This window comes from Geotrypetes seraphini, chromosome 11 (assembly GCF_902459505.1).
Source record: "Geotrypetes seraphini chromosome 11, aGeoSer1.1, whole genome shotgun sequence".
Lineage (NCBI taxonomy): Eukaryota > Metazoa > Chordata > Amphibia > Gymnophiona > Dermophiidae > Geotrypetes > Geotrypetes seraphini.
Genome location: NC_047094.1, coordinates 10084643 through 10108223, shown reverse-complemented (window position 1 = coordinate 10108223; position 23581 = coordinate 10084643). Strand labels below are relative to the sequence as shown.

The window sequence follows — 23581 nt, the reverse complement described above, 5'->3', positions numbered from 1 at the left end:
CACCCTTCCAACTGTGACGTCATGACGCCTCCTTCCACCCTTCCAAGTGTGACGCCATAACGCCTCCTTCCACCCTTCCAACTATGACATCATAATGCCCCCTTCCACTCTTCCAACTGTGACGTCATAACGTCTCCTTCCACCCTTCCAACTGTGACGTCATAACACCTCCTTCCACTCTTCCAACTGTGATGTCATAACGCCTCCTTCCACCCTTCCAACTGTGATGTCATAACGCCTCCTTCTACCCTTCCAACTCTGATGTCATAACGCCTCCTTCCACCCTTCCAACTGTGATGCCATAACGCCTCCTTCCACCCTTCCAACTGTGATGTCATAATGCCCCCTTCCACTCTTCCAACTGTGACGTCATAACGCCTCCTTCCACCCTTCCATCTGTGATGTCATAACGCCTCCTTCCACCCTTCCAAGTGTGACATCATAACGCCTCCTTCCACCCTTCCATCTGTGATGCCATAACGCCTCCTTCCACCCTTCCAACTGTGACGCCATAATGCCTCCTTTCAACTGTGATGTCATAATGCCCCCTTCCACTCTTCCAACTGTGATGTCATAATGCCTCCTTCCACCCTTCCAACTGTGATGCCATAACGCCTCCTTCCACCCTTCCAAGTGTGACGCCATAACGCCTCCTTCCACCCTTCCAACTGTGACGTCATAACGCCTCCTTCCACCAATGCCTAAGCGCCAACCTGGTCGGTGATGTCCCAATGGCTTGCTTTTAGCTTGTGCCTTCCTATACCGCTCTCCCAGGGGTCCTCAGACCGCTTTACATTCATGCATTCGGGTCCTCACTCAAGCGGGCACCTCACCGTGAAACGGGAACAACGTTTTCGAACCCAAACTCAGCTCCCCCCCCTCGGACAGGCGGGGCCGAGCCGGGCCCTCGTCGCTTCTTGATGACGTGCGGACGCGTCGGCGCCAGCCGGCTCGAGGGGCTGCGTTTGATGACGCAAAGGCCGGGCGGGAGAAGATGGCGACCGGGGCGAGCGCGACTGAGGAGCCGGAGGACGAGGAGGAAGAAGAGGAGGATTACTCCTTCCTACCCCTGGTGCACCACATCATTAAGAGGTAAGGCGTTGGGGAAGGGGGGCTTATCCCCAGGCTGAGAATCATTTCGGGGGGGGGGGAGGAGTCATCCTGCAAAGGGGTGAAGAGCCCTGGTCATTCCTGGCATGAGTGGGAGCCATTGTGCAGAGGGGGGGCAGGTGATCCCTAGTATGAGTGGGAGTCATTGTGCGGGGGGGGGGAGGGGCAGGGTCCTGGTCCTGGTCCTGGTCCTGGTCCTGGTCCTGGTCCTGGTCCTGGTTATCCCTAGTATGGGTGGGAGTCAGCTCTGGAGAAGAGCATCCTGCAAAGGGGTGAGGAATAACCCTAGTATGAGTGGGAGTCATTGTGCAGAGGGGGGGAAGGGTCCTGGTGATCCCTGGTATGGGTGGGAGTCATCCCTGGAGAAGAGCATCCTGCAAAGGGGTGAGGAATAACCCTAGTATAAGTGGGAATGTTCCTGTAGAGGGGAGAGGGTCCTGGTATAGGTGGGAGTCATCCCGCACAGGGGATAGTCATGGTCAAAGCTGGTATAGTGGGAGTCATCCCTGGAGAAGAGCATCCAGGTGAAGAATAACGCTAGCATGAATGGGAGTCATTGTGCGGGGGGGGGGGGGGGGGGGGGGGGGAAGGGTCCTGGTGATCCCTGGTATGGGTGGGAGTCATCCCTGGAGGAGAGCGTTTCGCAAAGGGGGTGGATTAACCTTAGTATAGTATAAGTGGGAATCATCCTGAATACATAGAAACATAGAAATAGATGGCAGATAAGAGCCAGGCCCATCTAGTCTGCCCACCCTAATGACCCTCCCCTACCTTTCTCTGTGAATAGATCCCACGTGTCTGTCCCATTTGGCCTTAAAATCAGGCACGCTGCTGGCCTCAACAACCTGAAGTGGAAGACTATTCCAGCGATCAACCACCCTTTCAGTGAAAAAGAATTTCCTGGTGTCCCCGTGCAGTTTCCCGCCCCTGATTTTCCAGGGTATGGGCGGAAGTTATCCCTCAGATGGGGGAAGGTCATGGTTATCCCTGGCATGGGTGGGAGTCATCCCTGGAGTAGAACATCCCACTTTGGTAAAGAGGCCCCTAAGCATTTTCCCCATAAACAGAAAATGGAAGAAACCCCTTTAATAAATAGGGCCCCTTAGACCATAAGCCCTCTGAAGACTGGGAAATAACGATTGTAGCTGAAAGTAACCCCCTGAGCTAAATCAAAATAACTTACCAGCTTAGGATTTTAGCCTTATTTTCATTTATTTCTGTGAATTTTAGGCACCTGGATGATCTGGTTCCCAATCCTTTTCCAACCCTGAGGAAGAGTATTTTTAATTTTTGTTCTCAAATTTTAACTAGCTCCTCCATTTTCTATTCTGATTTAGCTATGCTCAGGATTGGAAAAGGATTCACTTTTTCTGAATCTGATCTAAAACGGATTAATGTGCAGCACCTTCAAAATGCTTTCACTTTCCTCTTTATCATTGCATCTGGTATCAATCTGCTGTTAAGGGAACCTCTGCAGTTTTGTCAGATCACATTGTTTCCTGGGTTGTGGCTCACTGGTTGGGCTGCTGCCTCTGCACCCAAAGGCTGTGAGATCAAATCCCGGTGCTGCTCCTTGGACTAGTCACTTAATCCTTCAGAGCTCCCCAGTGAGTGAATGGAACCTTATTGTGCTTTTCACAATATATGACATGGTATCATAACGCTTATCACCACAGTGATAAGCATTATGATGCATGTGTCCAGAAGTACTGTAGAACTTATAAAAAAGACTTATGAGTTCATCTCTTGCTTCATGACTAGGAATCTTCTGTGCTTATACCAGGATTTTTTTTTTAAAGAAAATTCTGGAACCGTTTGGTTTAGTTTCAGTAGCTCTAGCTCTTTTTCTTAGTGTTTTTCATGCCCTTTTCAGTTCTTGACTGACCTGGTCCAGGTGACCTGACTTTCTCATGGCCCAGATGGACTGTTCCTTAGAAGAACAGGAGATGCCAACTTCCCAAAACTTGGAAAGTGGGAAACAAACAGCGAAGGAGACTCTGGTTCCCAAATGGGCCTGCCTCAGGAGTCTGAAACCTGAAAAATGCTCTGTGTACTATTCTTCCAAAGCGGTCAGAAACCAATATGGGAAGCATTAAAACTAGCTCTTTAAGCCGATGCATCGGTCTTAACAAAAGCTGGCTGCAATTCTAGTATGCAACTTCCTCCTTTGGAAGGAAACTTAAATATAATATACCCTGCTAGTTAGTCCTCTATACAGGAGGAGGGCTAACAAAGCAAAACAAAAAAAAAGACAGAATCATATTACTTTATATCAGTGGTCTCAAACTCAACCCCTTTGCAGGGCCACATTTTGAATTTGTCGGTACTTGGAGGGCCGCAGAAAAAAATAGTTAATGTCTTATTAAAGAAATGACAATTTTGCATGAGGTTAAACTCTTTATAGTTTATAAATCTTCCCCCCCCCCCAAAGGCCTGCATGTTCCTCCCTTCTTTGCAGCGTCCTCCAGCTTCACCCCTTGCCTCCCGGTCTTAGTTTCAGCTAATTACCGCAGCCTGCAGAGAAGATTGCCGGTGCTGTAACGTTCCTTGCAAGCTGCCATTGGCCTCCGCTGCACATTCCCTCTGCCGCGGTCCTGCCTCTCTTCTGACTTCAGGGTCAGGATCGCGGCAGAGGGAACATGCTGCTGAGAACGACGGCAGCCTGCAAGGATCGCTACAGCACCGACGAATCTCTCTGCAGGTTGCGGTAATTATCTGAAGGTAAGAGCGGGAGGCCAGGGGGGAAGCCGGAGGACGCTGCAAAGAGTGGGCAGCACTAGTACAGACAGCACTAATACAGACTGTGGGCCGCAAAATAGTACCTGGCGGGCCGCGAGTTTGAGACCACTGCTTTATATCAACTCAAGGAAACTGGTGCCTGATATGGAACCCAGCCAATATTCTAAATTAAATCTAAGCGCATAGCTAAACCTTAGAGGGAGTACTTGAGGGATACCACTGCTTTTCCTGAAATAAATTTAGTTAATTGAGCAGGCTCAAAAAAACCCATATCTGATTCCTTGAAATATAATTAAACATTTACACGGGTATCTGAGGAAATATTTTGCTCCCAGCTGTAGAACTTGAGGACGTAACAATAAAAATTGTTGTCTCTTTTTTGGGGTGACCCTAGCTCCATACGGATACATACAAATTTTTTGATTTTGCTATTTGAAAAAAAATAAAAAAAGAGTCTTGCTATATAATAATAATAACTTTATTCTTCTATACCGCCTAAAAGTGATTGGGCATCAGAGTCTCCTTCACTGTTTGTTTCCTACTATTGCGGGTGGCAGCTTGACACCAGACTGTAAAGAGGGATGAGAACACCTGGTTTGGAGCTGGCTGTTCTGTTTAGGTAGACATGCTTTGCCAGCTTTATGCTTGTGCCCTTTCACAGGGGGTCCTTGTACACTTCAGTCTAGAACAGGGTTGTCCTTTGTCAGTCCTTGAGGGCCGCAATCCAGTCGGATTTTCAGGATTTCCCAGTGAATTTGCATGCAAATAGATCTCATGCATATTCATTTGGGAAATCCTGAAAACCCGACTTGGCGCAGGCCGAGGTTGGACACCCCCAATCTATAACAGTGATTCCCAGCCCTGTCCTGGAGGACAGCCAGCCAATCAGGTTTTTGGGATAGCCCCAATGAATATGCATGAGAGAGATTTGCATTTACAGACATGCAAATCTGCTCCCTGAAAACCTGACTGGCTGGTGGTCCTCCCGGACAGGGCTGATAAGGGAGAGAGGGAGGCGTGGTGGAGCAGAGACTGGGAGTGTAGGGGTTCAGGGCCAAGATCATGCCTCGGTATTCTCTGCACCTTAATGTGAATGATTTTCCCCCCTACGAGTGTGTATTGAATTTTGTATCCATGGCAACAAAATTGCGCATAGCTTTGAACACTTATGTTGATTCAAGACCCTGTTTCTTAGGAAGGAGCCCTGACGAGAAGGCGGATTTAGCAGAAATTGTAAAAATACACTGGTTTCAAGTGCTTTTGGCATGAGTAAGATGCAAGGAGGGGACCATGATTTCCAAGAAGCCTGAAAGTGATGTCTGTGTTTCTGATTCATGGCCTCTGTCATGTTCTTTAATCGTATTATTTGTGTTGATTGTTGGCCCTTTTTTTTTTTTTTTGTTGGTTGTTTTTGTGATCAGAGAAAATGAGAGCCAAAATAAGTTTTGATGCATTATAGGAAGGTGAAGGTTATACTTGCGCTGTTTGGCAGAAAAACCATTTCCACTATGATGAAGAATGTTTTATAATACCACACAGGCAAGAATATGAATACATGCACATGGAAAAAAATTCCACCGAGCATAATACTGTCCATGGTCCAAAACAAAACAGAGCTGCAGACGACTGTACAGGATGCAGACAAATATTTATTTAAACAGACAGACAGACCCCCCTTTTTCAGATCATGGGACCCGACACGGTTCATGTTTCCATCAGCACGTCTTCATCAGGGGTCCCTAGGTATGGTGGTCGAAAAGGCTCGCAACAAATTTTGCAAATTTTGAGATGCTTTTCTGGTCTTTATAGAATCGGGCAAAATTTGTTACGAGTCTTTTGGACTGCCATACCTAGGGAACTCTGATGAAGACGTGTTGATCGAAACCCGGACCGTGTCAGGTCCCATGATCTGAAAAAAAGGGGGGTCTGTTTGTACAAGATGCAGGCAAATGTTTATTTAAACAGTCGTCTCCAGTTCTGTTTTAGATCTAAAAGCACTGGAACCTAATTGACTCGAAACTGAGATGACTAGATACAACTCAGTGAGGCAAGATGCCAGAGGCAAGAATACATACCAATTTTTAGATTTGTTTCTCATCTTTAAGTGGAAAGATCCTTCTTCCAGGATGTAGGAGCCACAAGTAAATCTTGCTGTGATGAAGTATTTGCCATTTTTCATTCTCATCCTGTTCTGATCAGGCTGAGTGCCCGGGGTTATAAGAAAAGACATACTGGGCCAGTCCAGGTAAGCACTTACTTGGCAGATCCTAGAAAGTAGATCTATTTCCCAAAGTTCATTTCCAGGGTAAGCAATGACTCTCCTGCATCTATTTGACTAATAACACTGTGCAACAGAGGTTTTGGGGCAGGGCAGGATTAACCAATAGGCCCAGTAGGCACGTGCCTAGGGCCCGAAATGGTCAGGGGGGCCCGATGAAGGAGGGCTTCAACATTGTTTTTTCCAAATGGCGATGGGTCCCTCCAGCATCGATTGGCAACGTGGGCCCTCCCCTCCCCCCGATCAGCAACGCGGGCCTCCCCCATCGACAGAAAGTAAGACAAGCAAGCAACGCGGGTAAAAAAGGCAACGAGAGCTGTAATTTTGCAAGCGGTGCTGCTTGCCCAAAGATTCCCTCTGACGCAGCTTCCTGTTTCTGCCTGGGCACATCGTGGGGTGGGGTGGGGTAGGGGGCCCAGTGTTCTTGTGTGCCTAGGGGCCCTCGATGAATTAATCCTGCCCTGTTTTGGGGCATGAATTATAGTGGGTGTTCTATAGTGATTTGGGGTTGCTGAATTCAAAACTAACCTTAATTTTTTTGGTATAACCCTCAGTTTTTTGGCAAAAGAGCATTATAATGCAAAAATTAACATTTTTGCTATATTTTCTAATGCTTGGAGTAAATGTTATAACAGTCTGTGAAATATTAAACAGTTTGCCTCAAATTAGATTTTTAAGCCAAAGTGAGAAAAGTGTATGGATAGCATTGAAGAATGCAGTCGAGAATGTTCTGGCAAATACGATGTCCAAATGGTGGAGACGATGCTTAAAGCATTCTGTGATCTCAAATGCAACATGTCACAAAAATTCATTTTCTCCACTCGCGTCTGGATTTCCCCCCCCCCCCCCCAATAATCTTGGTAGTGTCAGTGATGAGCACGGGGAAAGGTTTCACCAGGACATTGCTCCAACGGAGAAACGATATCGGGGCAGAGGGAATTCATCAATGCTGACCGACTATTGTTGGACATTAATTAGAGACGCTCCTAATCTCGTTTATAAACGCACTTCAACAGCAAAACGATTCTAGAAAGTAATATTTATAGGAACTCTTAAATCGGCGCAATGCGTTACATTATGACTTCTCACGCTATAAATATTTGCGATTTACTCAAAAACTACACGTGATAGGAGAAAACTGCGGCTATTTTCATACACTGGAGGTCAAATTGTATAAAGTAAACCTGATTTTCTTCTTGCCCCAGAAAAAAAGTTAAAATTTGTCGCACAGTGTAATTGTTTATGGACTTTTCCTCTGGGAACTTGTTCAGTTGTTTGACTACATCCTCCAGTAATAGATTCCACAGCTTAATTATGCCCTGCATAAAAAAAACTTCCATAGATTTGTTTCCAGTCTGCTGGCCATTAGTTTCATGGAGTGTCATAAGAACATAAGAATTGTCACTGCTGAGTCAGACCAGTGGTCCATCATGCCTAACGGTCCGCTCAAGCGGCGGCCCTCTGGTCTAAGACCAGCACCCTAACTGAGACTAGCCCTACCAGCGCACGTTCTTGTTCAACAGAAACTTGTCTAACTTTGTCTTGAATCCTTGGAGGGTGTTTTCCACCACTCTCTGGGTGAAGAAGAACTTCCTTACATTCGTATGGACTCTATCCCCTTTCAACTTTAGAGAGTGCCCTCTCGTTCTCTCTACCTTGGAGAGGGTGAACAACCTGTCCTTATCTACTAAGTCTAACCCCTTCAGTACCTTGAATGTTTCGATTATGTCACCTCTCAATCTCTGTTGAAGAGAGAAGAGGCCCAGTTTCTCTAATCTTTCGCTGTACGGCAGCTCCTCCAGCCCCTTAATCATCTTAGTCGCTCTTCTCTGGACCCTTTCGAGTAGTACCGTGTCCTTCTTCAGGTACGGCGACCAGTGCTGGACGCAGTACTCCAGGTGAGGGCGTACCATGGCCCGGTACAGCGGCATGATAACCTTCTCTGATCTGTTCATAATCCCCTTCTTTATCATTCCTAGTATTCTGTTTGCCCTTTTTTGCTGCCACCGCACATTGTGTGGACGGCTTCATCGACTTGTCGATCAGAACTTCCAAGTCCTTTTCCTGGGAGGTCTCTCCAAGTACCGCCCCGGACATCCTGTATTCGTGCATGAGATTTTTGTTACCGACATGCATCACTTTACACTTATCCACGTTGAACCTCATCTGCCATGTCGATGCCCATTCCTCGAGCTTGATTATGTCACGTTGCAGATCTTCGCAATCCCCCCTGCGTCTTTACTACTCTGAATAACTTTGTATCATCCGCAAATTTAATCACCTCGCTCGTTGTACCTATGTCCAGATCATTTATAAAGATGTTAAAGAGCACTGGTCCAAGCACCGAGCCCTGCGGCACCCCACTGGTGACGCTCTTCCAGTCCGAGTATTGTCCATTTACCCCCACTCTCTGTTTCCTATGCTCCAGCCTCTTGCTTTGTTAACCATTCCCAATTGAACTAATCTACCCTACTCCTGATTTTATAAACTTTTTCCATGTCCCATCTGTTATCTTTTCTCGAAGCTGAAAAGCTCTAACTAGTTAGCCTCTCATTCTAATCTAATCTAATCTAATCCTTAGGTTTGTATACCGCATCATCTCCACGTTCGTAGAGCTCAACGCAGTTTACAGTAGGAGAAATAGGAAGGAACTACAACAGAGGGTTAGAGATAGAAGTGTGAAGAAAATTTAGAGGACTTGGGATGCCAAGATATAAGAGTTTCCTTGATTCCTAAGTTGGAGGGAGACTTACATTTTTTGAGAAAAGCCAGGTTTTCAGATGTTTGCGGAAAACTTGGAGAGCTCAAGTTCCGAAGAGGGGAGGTAAGGTTGTTCCAGAGCTCAGTGATTTTGAAGTGGAGGGAAGTCCCTAGCTTTCCTGTGTGGGAAATGCCTTTTAGCGAGGGGAAGGATAATCCTTTCATCTCTCCCCTTCTCTCCACCTTTTTTCTAGTGGCACAATAGTAACATAATAAATCCCCAAATAATGCAACTGGGAAAATGACTAACACACCAGGGCACCCCTTAAAGAACACTCTGACTCGTTCCTTGTCAACTGGAAAAAGGTGCTCAGAACTGTTCTCGATGGAAAGACCACCAACCAGGGTCAAGCCCCTAAATGTAGCTTTCTTGGTCAATCAACTGTCATGTTGTTGCTATTTTCATAATGTCTTGCTTGAAACCGCTCCTCTGCTTCGGGGTACTTAACTGAGGCTGCTGAGATGTAGATATTACGGGTTCTAACATAATAAATGTCAGCAGATAAAGACCTGCTTAGCCCGTCCATTCTGTCCACAGTACTCAAGGTTCTCCATTCCTTTTCAGATAATCCCTAACTTTGTTTTTTTGACAGCTGCAGCACACGGAGCTAGAAATGTCAATATATTGACAATGACTCCAAGAGGTTTTCCTTGTGACGACTCTTAAATCAGATATAGAAAAAAGAGAGGGAACAGAAACCCCACGTTAAATCAAACGAAAGAAAAACAAGTGGGATTGAACGCGTCGCCCTTGAGACAAAACGATCTTTATTTCCTCAAACCACATCACTAAAAAGCCCCATAAATGAAATGTCCTGTGTTGGAGGGATTGGTCTGTGTTTCGGCCACCAGGGATGTGATTCTGGGTCCACTAGGTGTCACTGGGAATACAAACTTTAAAAATAAAACCTGAAATGTCTGCAGGACTCTAAAAGGAACTGTCGGGAGACCTTTGTGTACCCTGGTTTCGATTCTTCTAAGAGTCCAGCAGATGTTTCAGGTTTTATTTTTAAAGTTTGTATTCCCAATAGAGAATGACACAGTGACAAAATTCATCACCGTTCCTGTCCCCGTGGATAACCACGGGAAATAATCCCATGTCATTTTCTAGTGTCTATTTCAACCTCAGTCCTTCTACACCAGCATTCTTCAAAGCAAAGCTTGTGGGTCAGTGGTTGTGGCCATTCATACTCTGATTCTTTTGGGAGCCAAGGATAATGAAGCCATTGTGACATCACTGATGTGATTGGCTCTTAGGCACTGGTGGAATGAGGCATTATGACATCACAATATCTGCTCTGGATACCAGAGACTGTCATTCTGTAGTGTCTGTTTCAACCTCAGTCCTTCTACACCAGCATTCTTCAAAGCAAAGCTTGCGGGTCAGTGGTTGTGGCCATTCATACTCTGATTCTTCCCTCTCTCCTTAAAGAATGACATGAAGATGGTTTCCCGCGGTTATCTGCGGGGACGGTGATGAATTTTGTCACCGTGTCATTCTCTAATTCCCAGCACTGGAGTGACACCTAGTGGACCCAAAATCGCACCCCTGAGGCAGGCCACCGTCTGGTGGCCGAAACACGGACCGATTCCCTCCAACATAGGACATTTCATTTATGGGGCTTTTTATCGATGTGGTTTTACATGTATTATAATTTGGGGAAATAAAGATCGTTTGTCTCAAGGGTGACGCGTTCTATCCCACTCCCCACTTGGTTTGCTTTTGACTCTTAAATCAGAACCTGGTACTTTATATCTGTAGTTAAGATTATTTTTCTATATGTGCGTTACCTTCTTTTACATTAAATTTGATCTGCTATTTAGATGCTCAGTCTCTCAGCCATTTTAATGACTTTGGATAATTTTGTGTTATCTGTAAATTTGATCATCTCATTCTCCACTCCTGTCTCCAGATTATTTATGATATACAGCACACAGACCTTTGGAGCACTCTGTTCCTGACCCTTTGCTTTGTGGAGCATTGACGTTGAAACCCTCAGCTCAGTGAGCGGCAGCGGCTAAGAAAGCAAATAGAATTCTAAGAATTATTAGGAAACGAATGGAAAGCAAAGATGAAAATGTTATAATGCCCTTGGATCGCTCAAATACTGTGTGAGGTTCTGGTCACTTATCTCAAAAAAGATAAAAGGAATTAGAAAAGGTACAGAGAAGGGTGATGAAAATTATACAAGGGATGGAATAACTTCCCTATAAGGAAAGGCTAAAGAGGCTAGGGCTCTTCAGCTTGGAGAAGAGATGGCTATAAAATAATGAGTGGGGTGAAAAGGGTAGATGTGAATCGCTTGTTTACTCTTTCCAAAAATACTAAGACTAGGGGACATGCGATGAAGCTACTAAGTAGTAGATTTAAAACAAACCGGAGAAAAGATTTCTTCACACAATGTGTAATTATACTCTGGAATTCATTGCCAGAGAATGTGGTGAAATCGGTTAGCTTAACAGGGTTTAAAGAAGGTTTGGATAATTTCAAAGTCCATAGGTCATTATTGAGATGGCTTGGGAAAATCCACCACTTATTCCTAGGATAAGCAGCATAAAATCTGTTTTACGACTTGTGACCTGGGTTGGCCAATGTTGGAAACGGGATATTGGGCTTGATGGATCTTCAGTCTGTCCCAGTATGGCATTGCCGCCTATCCCACGACCCCTTAATTTTCTAAGGTGCTTTTCATGAGGGACTCTGTGAAATGCCAAATGTACTGTACCAAACAGCACACCATTATCCGCTTGTGTGTTTAGACCTTCCAAAAAAAAATCTAATACAGTGATAAAGCAAGACTTTCCCTGCTGAATCCATTCTGACCGACCATTAAGCTCTATGTATTTATGGTCAATAACTTTGTTTTTAGTATAGCTTCAAGCATTTTACCCAGATCTGTGAGTCCTAAAAATTAGTCCCCTTTCAATCCTCAGGTATCTTGGCTGTTTGATTGGTAAAAGTAACAGATTACTGGAATCCTCTGAAATCATATTATAGAAACATAGAAAAGTGACGGCAGAAAAGGGCCAAGGCCCATCAAGTCTGCCCACTCTATTGACCCTCCCTCCTAGCTACCCTTTGAGATATCGTGCTCTGATGACCCATCCCCTTAACGCTACCCTCCTAGAGATCCGACTTGGGCATCCCATCTGTTTTTAAAATCTGATACGCTGCTGGCCTCGATCACCTGCACTGGAAGCTCATTCCAATTGTCAACCACTCTTTCGGTGAAGAAATACTTCCTGGTGTCGCCATGAAACTTCCCGCCCCTGATTTTTAGCGGATGCCCTCTTGTGGTCGAGGGTCCCCTAAGAGAGAACATATCCTCTTCCACCTTGATACGACCAGTGATAGACTTAAATGTCTCAATCATGTCTCCCCTCTCCCTACGTTCTTCGAGAGAGTATAGTCGCAATTTGTTCAGCCTTTCTCCGTACGGGAGATCCTTGAGCCCGGAAACCATCCTGGTGGCCATTCGCTTTACCGACTCAACTCTCAGTACATCTTTGCGGTAATGTGGTCTCCAGAATTGCACACAGTACTCCAGGTGAGGCCTCACCATGGTTCTGTACATGGCATTAGGACGTCGGGCTTCCGACTTACAAAGCTCCTATTTTGCCAGTTTTAGAGTCTTTCTGTCGGGTTGTTTGTTTGTTTTTTATTTATCTGCCAGTCCAGTTTATGTGGTATATCAAATACCCAGTCAACTATAAGAAAGGTTTGCATGTACTTGGTCCAGAAACATTCATGTTCCAAGTTTCTTTACAATTTTCTATCCTGCCCTAGGGGTAACCTTCCTATATGAGTCATTCCTAAATGAGAGCAATTTTGTGCCTGGAAGACCAGATTAGAGAAACTGGTAATGCAAAAATTCTGAGAATGAGAAGGGAGGTTCTTTCTGTAAAGAAATGATCCATTTTTGCACCGGTGAGAGGTCCATCTTAATGGTCAGCAAATCTGTTCACAAATTGATTTATTTTAGGGAATCAGGTTTCCCTTTGGTCTGTGATGTATCTGTTGTAGAAAATGACATGGGGACAAATTTTTCCCTGTCCTCGCAGGTTTTGTCTCAACCGCACAAACCTCAACCACTTATGATTTTAAAGTGTTTGAGGCTTGTGCAGATGAGGATAGAGCTTGCAGGGACAGAAAAAGAACTCGTGGGGACGGGGAAAAATTTGTCTCTAAATCTGTTGCAAAGCAGTCTGCTGATTAATAAAGTTGCTATTCATTGCATCCCAAGGCTGACCAGAAGGGTGTGCTATTGTTCCCTGGAGCACACCTTGCTCAATTGGACCCGGCGTGACCAGTCCCTCCTTAATAACATGGGCAGGCACATGGAGAGTGAGGGTGTTGCAGGTGACTGAAATTAGATGTATGAAAAAAAAAACAAAAAACCCCTGGGCCTGAGTTGTTCAGAGCTAAGCTTTGCGTAGGCTCGAGAGTCATATTCATGGGGAAGAATCTGAGACATCCTGTATCAGATGTTCACATTCCATACTGTCGTGAGCCTGTCGGAGCTTTCTGCAGAAAATCCTACCTACATGTTCTTCTGCTGACAGCGGTGAGATGAAAATCTATTTATAAGTCTCAAAGCTGGTACCTTGAGAACTGATTACAAATGTCTGATAGGGGGCCAAAGCTGAGCATTATTTCTTTTCCCAGTTTATATTCTGCGGCCTTCTCTGAAATTCTATGCGAATTACAAATTATTCAGGTAATCGAGCATTATTCCCTAACTGTCCCGGTGGGCAATGGGGATTAAGTGACTTGCCCAGGGTCACAAGGAGCAGTGCGGGATTCAAACCCACAGGGTGCTGAGGCTGTAGCCATCCACTCCCAGCAATGCTATGCAACCTCTTGAGCCTTGGCAGAGATGAGCTTGCATTTTAACCAGCAATCTTACACTAAACACTGATCCACTGCTTTCCTCCTCCAGTGAAAGAAATACTAGGGGATGTGGAATTGGTACTCGACAATGACACGGGGCCAAATTTGTCCCCGTAGGAACTCAATTTCCTCGTCCTGTTCCCGTAAGTTTTGTCACTGTCCCTGCTCCATTCCTGTAAGCTCTGCCTTAACTGCACAAGCCTCAAGCGCTTATGATTTTAAAATGTTTGAGGCTTCTGCAGATGAGGGCGGAGCTTGCAGGAATGGGGCAGGGGCAGGAAAAGAACTTGCCGGGACGGAACGCAGGGAGAGTGTGGCACAGCTACAGCCTCAGCACCCTGGGGTTACGGGTTCAAATCCACACTGCTCCTTGTGACCCTGGGCAAGTCACTTAATCCCCCAATTGCTCCAGGTACATTAGATAGATCGTGAGATCCACCGGGACAGACAGGGAAAAATACTTGAGTTCCTGAATAAATTTATGTAAACCGTTCTGAGCTCTCTTGGGAGAATTGGATAGAAAATTGGATAAATAAAATGAGTTCCCATGGGGACGGGGAAAAATTTGTCTAGTTTGACTCTGATTCCCACGATGTACAGTAAATCAAAGAGAAATTGGATTACAGAAACATAGGATATTTCTGTACAAAATTAGGACTAATAAACCACAAAATATATATACAGTGGTGCCTCGCATAACGAACGCCTCGCACAGCGAACGCTGCGCACAACGAACTTCATGTCTTGCTTCCTACAACAAACTTCGTTTCACACAACGAAGTCGCCCGAGCTGCATCCTTCCGCGCAGGCACTGCGCTTAACTGCCCTCTCTCCGCCTGGCTCCCTGTGCAGTGGCGGACCGTCGGCTCGCAGGGGCCCGGCGCCTACTGCTGATGCGTTGGGGGGGGCGGAGCTACTCTCGCCGCTTCCCCGATGCTAGAAAAAAAAAAAAATGAACAGTTAAGTCCCAGTTTTTGCCGCTGAGACTGCCCTCTCTCACTGTAAAATTAGACTCTACTTAGTCTGTCTTTAAATTTAAAAAATGTGTGTTGTTTTAAAAAACAATTATGTTGTTAGATGTATCTAAATAAAAATAATAACAAAAAATTTATCTTTTTTTATGTCATCTTAGCATATTTTATGCTACAGAACGAATTATTTTTTTTAACATGTATTGTTATGGGAAAACGCGTTTCACATAACGAACTTTTCGCATAACAAACTTGCTCCTGGAACCAATTAAGTTCGTTGTGTGAGGCACCACTGTATTTGAAATTTGAATAAAGAGCCTGAAAAAAATTTTGTCAAATGAAAATAGCCATATGCTGTTACAAGTTTTTATTTTCAAGCCGGGGTCAGTTGGTACATTTTTACTGACTCACTCCACCCCAAATTGCTTCCGACTCCACATCTCTAGTTAGCACTTAAATACAATTCTAGGTGGACACATTCAGTCAGTCAGGTTTTCAGGATTTTCACAATGAGGTTTGCGTACAGTGGGCATGTTATCTCATGCGTATCCTGCAAAGCTGTCTGGGTTTAGAGCCTTAAGGCAGGCGTGACCCCAGCCTGTGTGGCGTGACCCTAAGCGCAATAGTCGAGGAAAAGAGATGATGCGTAAAGCTCCAACTATTAAAAAACAAATCCCGTGGTGGGAGGGATTTTTCTGGGCCGGGTGACGCATAGCACGAATAGCATGCAAATTATACGCATGCTCTTCATACGGAGCAACCCCAGTAAAAGGGAGAGGAACTGCCAGGGCCACCATGTTGAAGAGGCGGGCCTGAGACAGGAGGGAGTCTGCTTCCCTCCTGCCATTCTTCATGAAAAAGGTACCGGGGGGGTGGGGGGAAGAGGTTAACCCGACCCCAGCCCACTAGATCACCAGGTTTTATTTGGGGGGTGGATGGGCTCAGCGCGAGGAGAAGAGGGTGGGGCTGTCTTTGCGGACTTGGTGGGAGGGAGTTAAAGGGCTTTGGGTCGTACGGCACTTTGTAAAGTGGGAGGGGCGGTGAATTAATTTTTATTTAATGGGTGCAGCTGCTGTATGTGTGTCGTGTGCAGCCACTGGCCTCTCCATTTCTGCACTGATTATTCGGTGCTGGGGGTGTTTCCTTTTGTGCATCGCTGGGAGAGCTCATTTAAATACTAATGAGCTCCTAGCGATGCATTTGCATAGGGTTCTGGGTGGCTGCTAGGACAATCAGTAGCCGCCACAGAGAACAGCTTTGCATGCCAATAAGAGTGCTTTAATTAATTAATTCATTCAATTTTTGAGCCCGTCCTCCCAAAGGAGCCCAGAACGGGTTACAAAATACATCCATAATAATCCAGACAGAACAGAGATGACATAATTTACATATATATATATAAACAAGAAAGGATGTCCAAAAAATCAGTATCCAAAAAACCCATGCCCTGATCACATCACCTTTATGTATGCTGCTCTGCCTTTGTATCTGCTAAAGAAGCTTCAAACCATTTAGAAGACTGCAGTGCAGATAACAATCCTACCACCTGCCTCCTAATACGACATTATTGACTGCTCAGTCAATATAGAGTCCAATTTAAGATATTAACCCTGGCTCCAGAGCCCTCTGGGTAAGGCAGATTATTTGGCTTCAATGATCATTCTCTTCATTTTCCTTTGGTTCTAGACTTTTTAAACAGTGAATCTATGAGCCTCAGCCCCACCACTCCACCGCATCAAAGATCTTTCATAGCGGTGAACTTTGTGGCATTTTCCTCATCGGCTCGCTCTTACTATTTAAATTGTTTTTTCTTTCTTTAAGTCATTTTAAAATGCACCGTGCAACTATATAAAGCTAAGTTTTTAAGTATTTATATTTCTTTAAAATCTTCATGAAATTTGTTAAAGATCAACCGATTAAGTACTAAGCACTTTTGAGGTATGAGCAGAGTAATTGTAGCACGAAGCACTTTAAAATGACTTAAAGAAAGAGCCGATGAGGAAAATGCCACATAAAGCTCACCGCTATGAAAGATATTTGATGCGTTGGAGTGGTGGGGCTGAGGCTCATAGATTTACTGTTTAAACGGTCTTAAAACATTTTTGGTGGCTTAGAATACTTATAATTGAAAACAGATTTTTAGACTCTGAGCAGAAGAATATATTATATTTGGTTGGGGATAGTATCCCTTTGGTTCTAGAGCATCCTTTGAATTTTCATGTCAGGGTGCCTTGTTTTTCGTTGTACCTTCTCTTTGGAATTCAGTTCCCTTTCCACCAAGCTTGATTCGCCAAATTAATCAAGACCCATCTGTTCACACACATAGAAACATGATGGCAGATAAAGGCCAAATAGTCCATCCGCAGCATCCACTCTCTCCTCCTCTCCCTATTGGCTAAGGCTCTTAACATTTGCATCTCCTCTCCCTATTGGCTAAGGCTCTTCACACCTGCATTGTGAGGTCATACAACTATAGGAACATAGAAACATGATGGCAGATAAAGGCCAAATAGTCCATCCGCAGCATCCACTCTCTCCTCCTCTCCCTATTGGCTAAGGCTCTTAAACATTTGCATCTTCTCTTCCTATAGGCTAAGGCTCTTTACACCTGCATTGTGAGGTCATAGAACTTTATGGTTATAGAAACATGATGGCAGATAAAGGCCAAATGGCCCATCCGCAGCATCCACTATCTCCTCCTCTCTCTATTGGCTAAGGCTCTTAACATTTGCATCCCCTCGTCCTATAGGCTAAGGCTCTTTTTTGCACCTGCATTGTGAAGTCATAGAAACCTAGAAACATGAAATAGGGCAAATGGTCCATCCAGTCTGCCCATCCGCAGTAACCATTATCTCTTCCTCTCTCAAAGAAATCCTACATGACTATCCCACACTTTCTTGAATTCAGACACAAATTCTGTCTCCACCACCTCTTCTGGGAGACTGTTCCACGCTGTTAGATTACGCCTGAGCCTGTCACCTCTTAACTTCATCCTATGCCCTCTCATTCCAGAGCCTTTGGTGCTGCTCTAGGGGGTGGCTGGATGGTTAACAAAGTTGCATCTGTTGTCTGTCTCGTGCTGTCAGGTCTAGGATGATTCACCGCGGCCAGTTCAGCACTGAACCGTTATCCCGCGATGAAACAGCTGTAAAGATTTGATGGGTCTGGGAGCTACAGCAGGGCAGACTGCATTGTGTTTGTCGGGTGGGGCACGATGCCCTCTCACCCTTCCCAAAAAATTTTTCCGTCACCCTATCCTCACTGTCTGTGATCCACCAGCACCTTTCCCAGAAGGGGACGATTCGCGATCCGGCACACCTCAAGCGATGCCTCCCCTCCCTATCTGCAATCTGCTGGCACCTCTCCCTGCTCCTGTGTCTGGGACGATTCAGGGTGTCTGCTTCATTGCAGCTGCTCTGAAGTGTCCCATGCCGATGTTATCTGTGCCCTTTCTTTGCTATACTGGGTAGCACAATCAACGCAGTTTCCAAAAAAAAATCAAGTAACCAGAAATGGGAAAGAATGCCAATAATATAATAAGAAATATCAATAAATATAAATGTGCTCCCTGAATGTAGCCACTAGGTGTCACTGCTCAGCAACGGTTAGGGCCGTGTAGCGTCTCTTGCCAGCCCAGAGAGCAAAACATGTTGTTTGAGTGCACTAAAGTTGATAAACATTAAGTTAAAACAAACCAAAACAGTAGTAATACCAAACAAACAACATTACTCCTCTGGGAATTGGAGGCAGCCAGGGGAGTGTCTCCAGAGAGCTTCCTCGGCGATTGCTCTGAGCAGTCCCTCCAGATCAACATGCACTAAAGCTGCAGATGTGGGCTGGAAATGCACCAGGCCGTTTATTTGTATAAAGTTAAGGACCTTTCCTCCCGGGTTCTTAATCTCTTCCCTTTCCTCCCCACTCCTCCTTAGGAGGCATAACTGGCCCTGTTGAATGGGTTTCAGGGGCCTTTCAGAGCTCCATCTGTTAACAGGTGGGCTGGATCATTCTGGCTGTACTGCTGTTTTCACGTCATATGTACGATGGGGATTTTTAAATCACGCTGATCCTTATCTGACATTAGAATTTTCCTGCAAATAACGTGTTTTTACTCACTTGAAACTGAAATGTTCTGGAATACGGACTTTTTGGAAGCGGGTGGGAGCCTATTTATCCAGAGTTCTGGGCCGGAAATTGGCGGTCTCTCTTGAGGTACTTTTGTGGGGCTTGATGGGTTCCAGTGGGGTTGGGGGGTTCAGAAGTTAAGTATTTTGGGGCAGAAAGCCATCCTGAGGGAGTGGACGTCAGCCCAGGATCCCTCATTCTGGGGATGGAGAATTAGTATCCAAAAACTGATGGATGCCAAGGGTACTAACAAACGTAAGAAGAATTTCTTGGCCATATGGGATCCCTATCTGCAGTCTCTTCCATATCAACTTTGCAGTAGAGGTCTACACAGGAACGGGGATCGCGAGAATCACCCCCAACCCACGGGACTCCCACGGGGATGGAAGGCTTTGGAAGCAGGGTTCGTCCATATAATATAATGGACACGTCAGCCTTAGTAAAAGAGGGGGTTTATAAGTTAATTACCTGAACAGAAAACAAAAAAAGGGTTCCACCAAAGAGATTCCACAAGGAAAACAGCAAAAGAAATTGTGGAATTGATGATCTGGTCAGAATTAATTGCTGCTTTTTATGGGGACAGGCGGGGATGGAGGTAATTCCTTGCGGGGATGGGTGGGGACGGAGAGGATTCTGACGAGGACGGGTGGGATCCTGGCGGGGATGGGTGGGATTTCTGTCCCTGCACAACTCTCTACTTTGCAGGCAGACATTAAACTCCTTACAACTTCCTGAGAGTCACTCTTTCAGTCACTAATTTTCATTTTCTCTCTTCTCTAAACAATTGTCAGCTTACTATTCGGGGAGGGTCTTTAGGGGGTATTATCCTGCGCTACCAGCGGACTAGGTCCTTCAGGTTTTTATGTGGATTGTTTTATTGTACATTTGGAAGTTTGATTCTTTTATTAAAGTCCATCTCAGGATCATCGTCACTCCACAGTGTTTTCTTGGACTTTCTTCTCTGTGGATTTCCTGGGGTCAGTTTTCTCTAGTTTGTATTATCCTGTGTATCAGAGTCCAAGATCTGGGTTTTGCTTTTGTCAACTTTATTGTCTGTTTGCCTTGAATATTTCTTCTGTGAAAATTCTAGTTGTCTGCATTTTTGACTTGAATAAACAGTTTCTAAATAAAAAATATTTCAGAAACAGTTCCCATACAGGAAAAAAAAACCCCAACAACAACTCCCCCCCTGAAATGTTCTGTCTCCCAAGTATGTGGATGGGAAGCCTCTAACCCCCTCGTTTACCAATGCATAGCACGGGTTTTAAAGGTGGCAGCGGCGGTAACTGCTTCGACGCTCATAGAAGACCTTTGAGCACCGGAACAGTTACCGCTGCTGCTAAAACCCACGCTATGCGTTAGTAAAAGAGAGGGTATAATCTACCATGGTGCTATGTCTGAGGCTGACGTGGTATTTCAGAAGCTAACTAGGCCACCCTTTAGGAGTTAAGAAGACTTATAATGACCCGTTTCTTGTTTTCCTGACCAGCTCTTTTGAAATCAGTGCCAGGATTCTGGTAACACAAACCTTCATGCTCAGCTTTGGGCCTGAGGATTTCTATAGGCTAGAACCTGGTTAAAATCGTGCACAAGTTGAATAGAAAGGCAAGGGAGGCGACTTTTTTTTTTTTTTTTCCTCTTCCAACCAATGATCGAGTATTGAAAACAAGTGGTCTCAGCCAGGATCCCAGTTTCGGCGTGTAACAAACGCCTTCCTCAGGGGCCACTTGGCTAGTGATCACTGAACACAACACGCTCTAAACACGTAATCAAAAATAGAAAAAAAAAACCATTTAAAACCAACTGCGCTACAGTAGAACCGATATAAAATGAAGGTACCGCCATAAAATATTAAAAGAAGCCAAAAGATGGACTAAAAACAGAAATATTTCTGTTTTTATTCTGCCTTTTAGCTTCTTGTAAGATTATGTTAAGAAGTAACACAAGAAATGATGATGTCACTAAGCCCCCTTCTATCATTTTAGAAAGCTTTGAAGACAATTTTGTTTGCTAATTACTTTGGAAACCACCCATATTAACTTTTCCCTACATTTTTGGTATTCTTTTTCTCTTTCTTTTCTCTATGAAGTATTCTTATTGCTAACCGAGTCGAGCTCCCATCGGTGGGATCTCTCGGAGAGAGAAAGAGATAATGGTTATTGTGGGTGGGCAGACTAGATGGGCCATTTGGACTTTATCTGCCATCATGTTTCTATAACCATAACGTTCTATGACCTCACAATGCAGTGCAAAGAGCCTTAGCCTATAGGAAGAGGAGATGCAAGTGTTAAGAGCCTTAGCCAGTAGGGAGAGGAGGAGATAGTGGATGGGCCATTTGGCCTTTATCTGCCATCAGGTTTCTATGTTTTAGAAACCAAAATCTTAACTGCAGAGAGACAGTTTGAGAAGCTTCACTTTTTTATTGTAGCCACTGGAGTGTCTTTGCTTCCAGCGTTTGTGGCCTTGCCGTTAGCGCTGGTGGTACCTCATTGCACAAGATAATAAAGTAACGGAACGTGTCTCCTTGTGGCTTGAGTTGTAGATGCTCATTTCTGGCTTCTGTCTCCACGCAGCATGGACAAGGACAGCCAGGATGTCCACCAGGAGCTGAATGAGCTGAAGAACAAGTTCCAGGAGATGAGGAGACTGATCGGCACCATGCCTGGCATCGACAGGAGCCCTGAGCAACAGCAACAGCAGCTGCAGAGCCTGCGGGAGCAAGTGCGAACCAAGAATCAACTCCTGCAAAAGTACAAAAACCTCTGCATGCTGGAGATACCGAAGGAGTAGGACGCTGTTCCTGTGGCCTGCCATTGAGAGTACAACGAACACCTTAAGAGAGTGACATGGGGGGGACACATTTTTCCCTGCCCCATTCCTGCAAGCTCTGTCCTCGTCTGGACAAGCTTCAAACACTTTAAAATCATAAGTGTTCGAGGCTTGAGCGGTTATGGCAGAGCTTACAGGAATGGGACAGGGAAAGTGACAAAACTCACGGGGACGGGGGAAAATGTGTCCCCGTGTCATTCTCTAGTATGAAGCACAGACCATGACCTGGCACTACTGCACTGAAAGACATTTCACTTTCTGGGATGTTGGATATTGTACCTGTACCACCTTATGCCCACTGGCCAGGAAGGCTGCAGGGAAGTCTTTTTTTAAAAACCTAACGTCACTCCACTCTGTGCCTGGCAGGGGTTGGCACCGTAAGGGCAACTTTCCTCTGCGATGGCGCTCGGCCCCATCAGAAAGGAGAACTGGACTTGGGCAGCTCTGTGGAACATCCGGGGTGGAGGCAGCAGAGGTCCTGTCCTGTTTTACCTTAGTTTACCTGTGCAAATTGATATTTAGTGGCAGAGAACCCAGCGAAATGCGATTCATTGTTTGACTTATTGCTTTTTTATTTATATCTCTCTTCCTACATTTTTTTTCTTCTAAAAGATGTTCATGCCTATAATTATTAATAAAATGGAAAAAAAAAATGTTGCCTGAAGTGATTCTTTTTCACAGGGAAAGTTGTTCATTCATGTTTCTTTTGAGGGAGGCGTGACATCATTACCTTGAGTAGAATCAGTACCTTGAGTACAGAATTAGAACGGGATATACCTTCCGTGTTCCAGACGGATTTCAGTAAAGCTTTTAGTTCTGCTGATGTAAACAGAGCATTTGGAAAGTCTGCTTAGTTGTTGGGTTGGATTAGAAATCAGAAAGGAAGGCCGAATTTCCTGCCAAAGACCTTAGCTGCTCTCTGGCTTTCCCTTTGAGTCTAAGGATCGTCTATACTTGTGTGTGTATATTTACAAATTGTGCTAAGAATCAAAGGATTTTTCCTAATTCTCTCCCAGACTATTTTAAGAAGGAAGCAGGTGAAAGCTTGGTTCTCCTCTAAAGGCTTTAACGGAAGTCTCAAGTTTATTTAAAATTTCTTATACTGCCCAAACAGCCTTCTAGGCGGTGTACAAATTCAACTCGCTTGTTAGTCACACACACAAGGACCAACCCCGCCTGCGTGGGTCTAGGACGATTCATTTCGGTTGTTTCAGTGCTGAAATGGTGGCTATGAATCGTGCTACACCCATTCCCCGAGTGGGTTCACGGCTGCCATGGAGCAGACTCGGGGGCTTCATAGGTGTAGGGCAGCACCTGACCTTGTTTGGGGGGAGCGATGCACAAGTGGAGAGGGTCCAATGGCACTCTGCGGCGGAGGAGGGCTGACCTCAGGGGGGGGTGTGTGATGCCCCCCTCCAGACTCCCAAACCTTTTTCTTGTTGAGGGTAGCTGATCAGTTTTTTTTGGGGGGGCTTCATAGGTGTAGGGCCTCTCCTTAACTTGGGGGGAGCGATGCATGAGAGGAGAGGGTCCAACGGCACTCTGTGGTGGAGGAGGGCTGACTTCAGAGGGGGCATGATACCCCCCCCAGACTCCCAAACCATTTTCTTGGTGAGGGTGGCTGATCTGTTTTAGGGGGGGGGGGGCTTCATAGGTGTAGGGCCTTTCCTTACCTTGGGGGGAGCGATGTATGAGAGGAGAGGATCCAATGGCGATGCTCCCCCACCAAACCAGTTTCTTGGGCCTGGGCGGAGCAGAGCTGCACCTTCTTGGCTGTGCCACTTTTGGGAGGAAGGGCTCTGATGGCGCTCTGCAGTAACATGGAGAGGATGATTTTCAGCGTGGCTGCGATGAATCCGTCCCATTCCAGACTGCACGTTC

At 45.3% G+C, this 23581-nt stretch overlaps 1 protein-coding gene across 1 annotated transcript; it reads left to right on the top strand.

Moving 5' to 3' along the window:
• Nucleotides 1-935: 935 nt before the first annotated feature.
• MED9 (mediator complex subunit 9) lies at nucleotides 936-22353 on the top strand. The gene is made up of 2 exons (XM_033962553.1): nucleotides 936-1092; nucleotides 21445-22353. The coding sequence occupies exons 1-2, from the start codon at nucleotides 995-997 to the stop codon at nucleotides 21659-21661; spliced, it is 315 nt and encodes a 104-aa protein (XP_033818444.1). The 5' UTR covers nucleotides 936-994; the 3' UTR covers nucleotides 21662-22353.
• Nucleotides 22354-23581: the final 1228 nt, after the last annotated feature.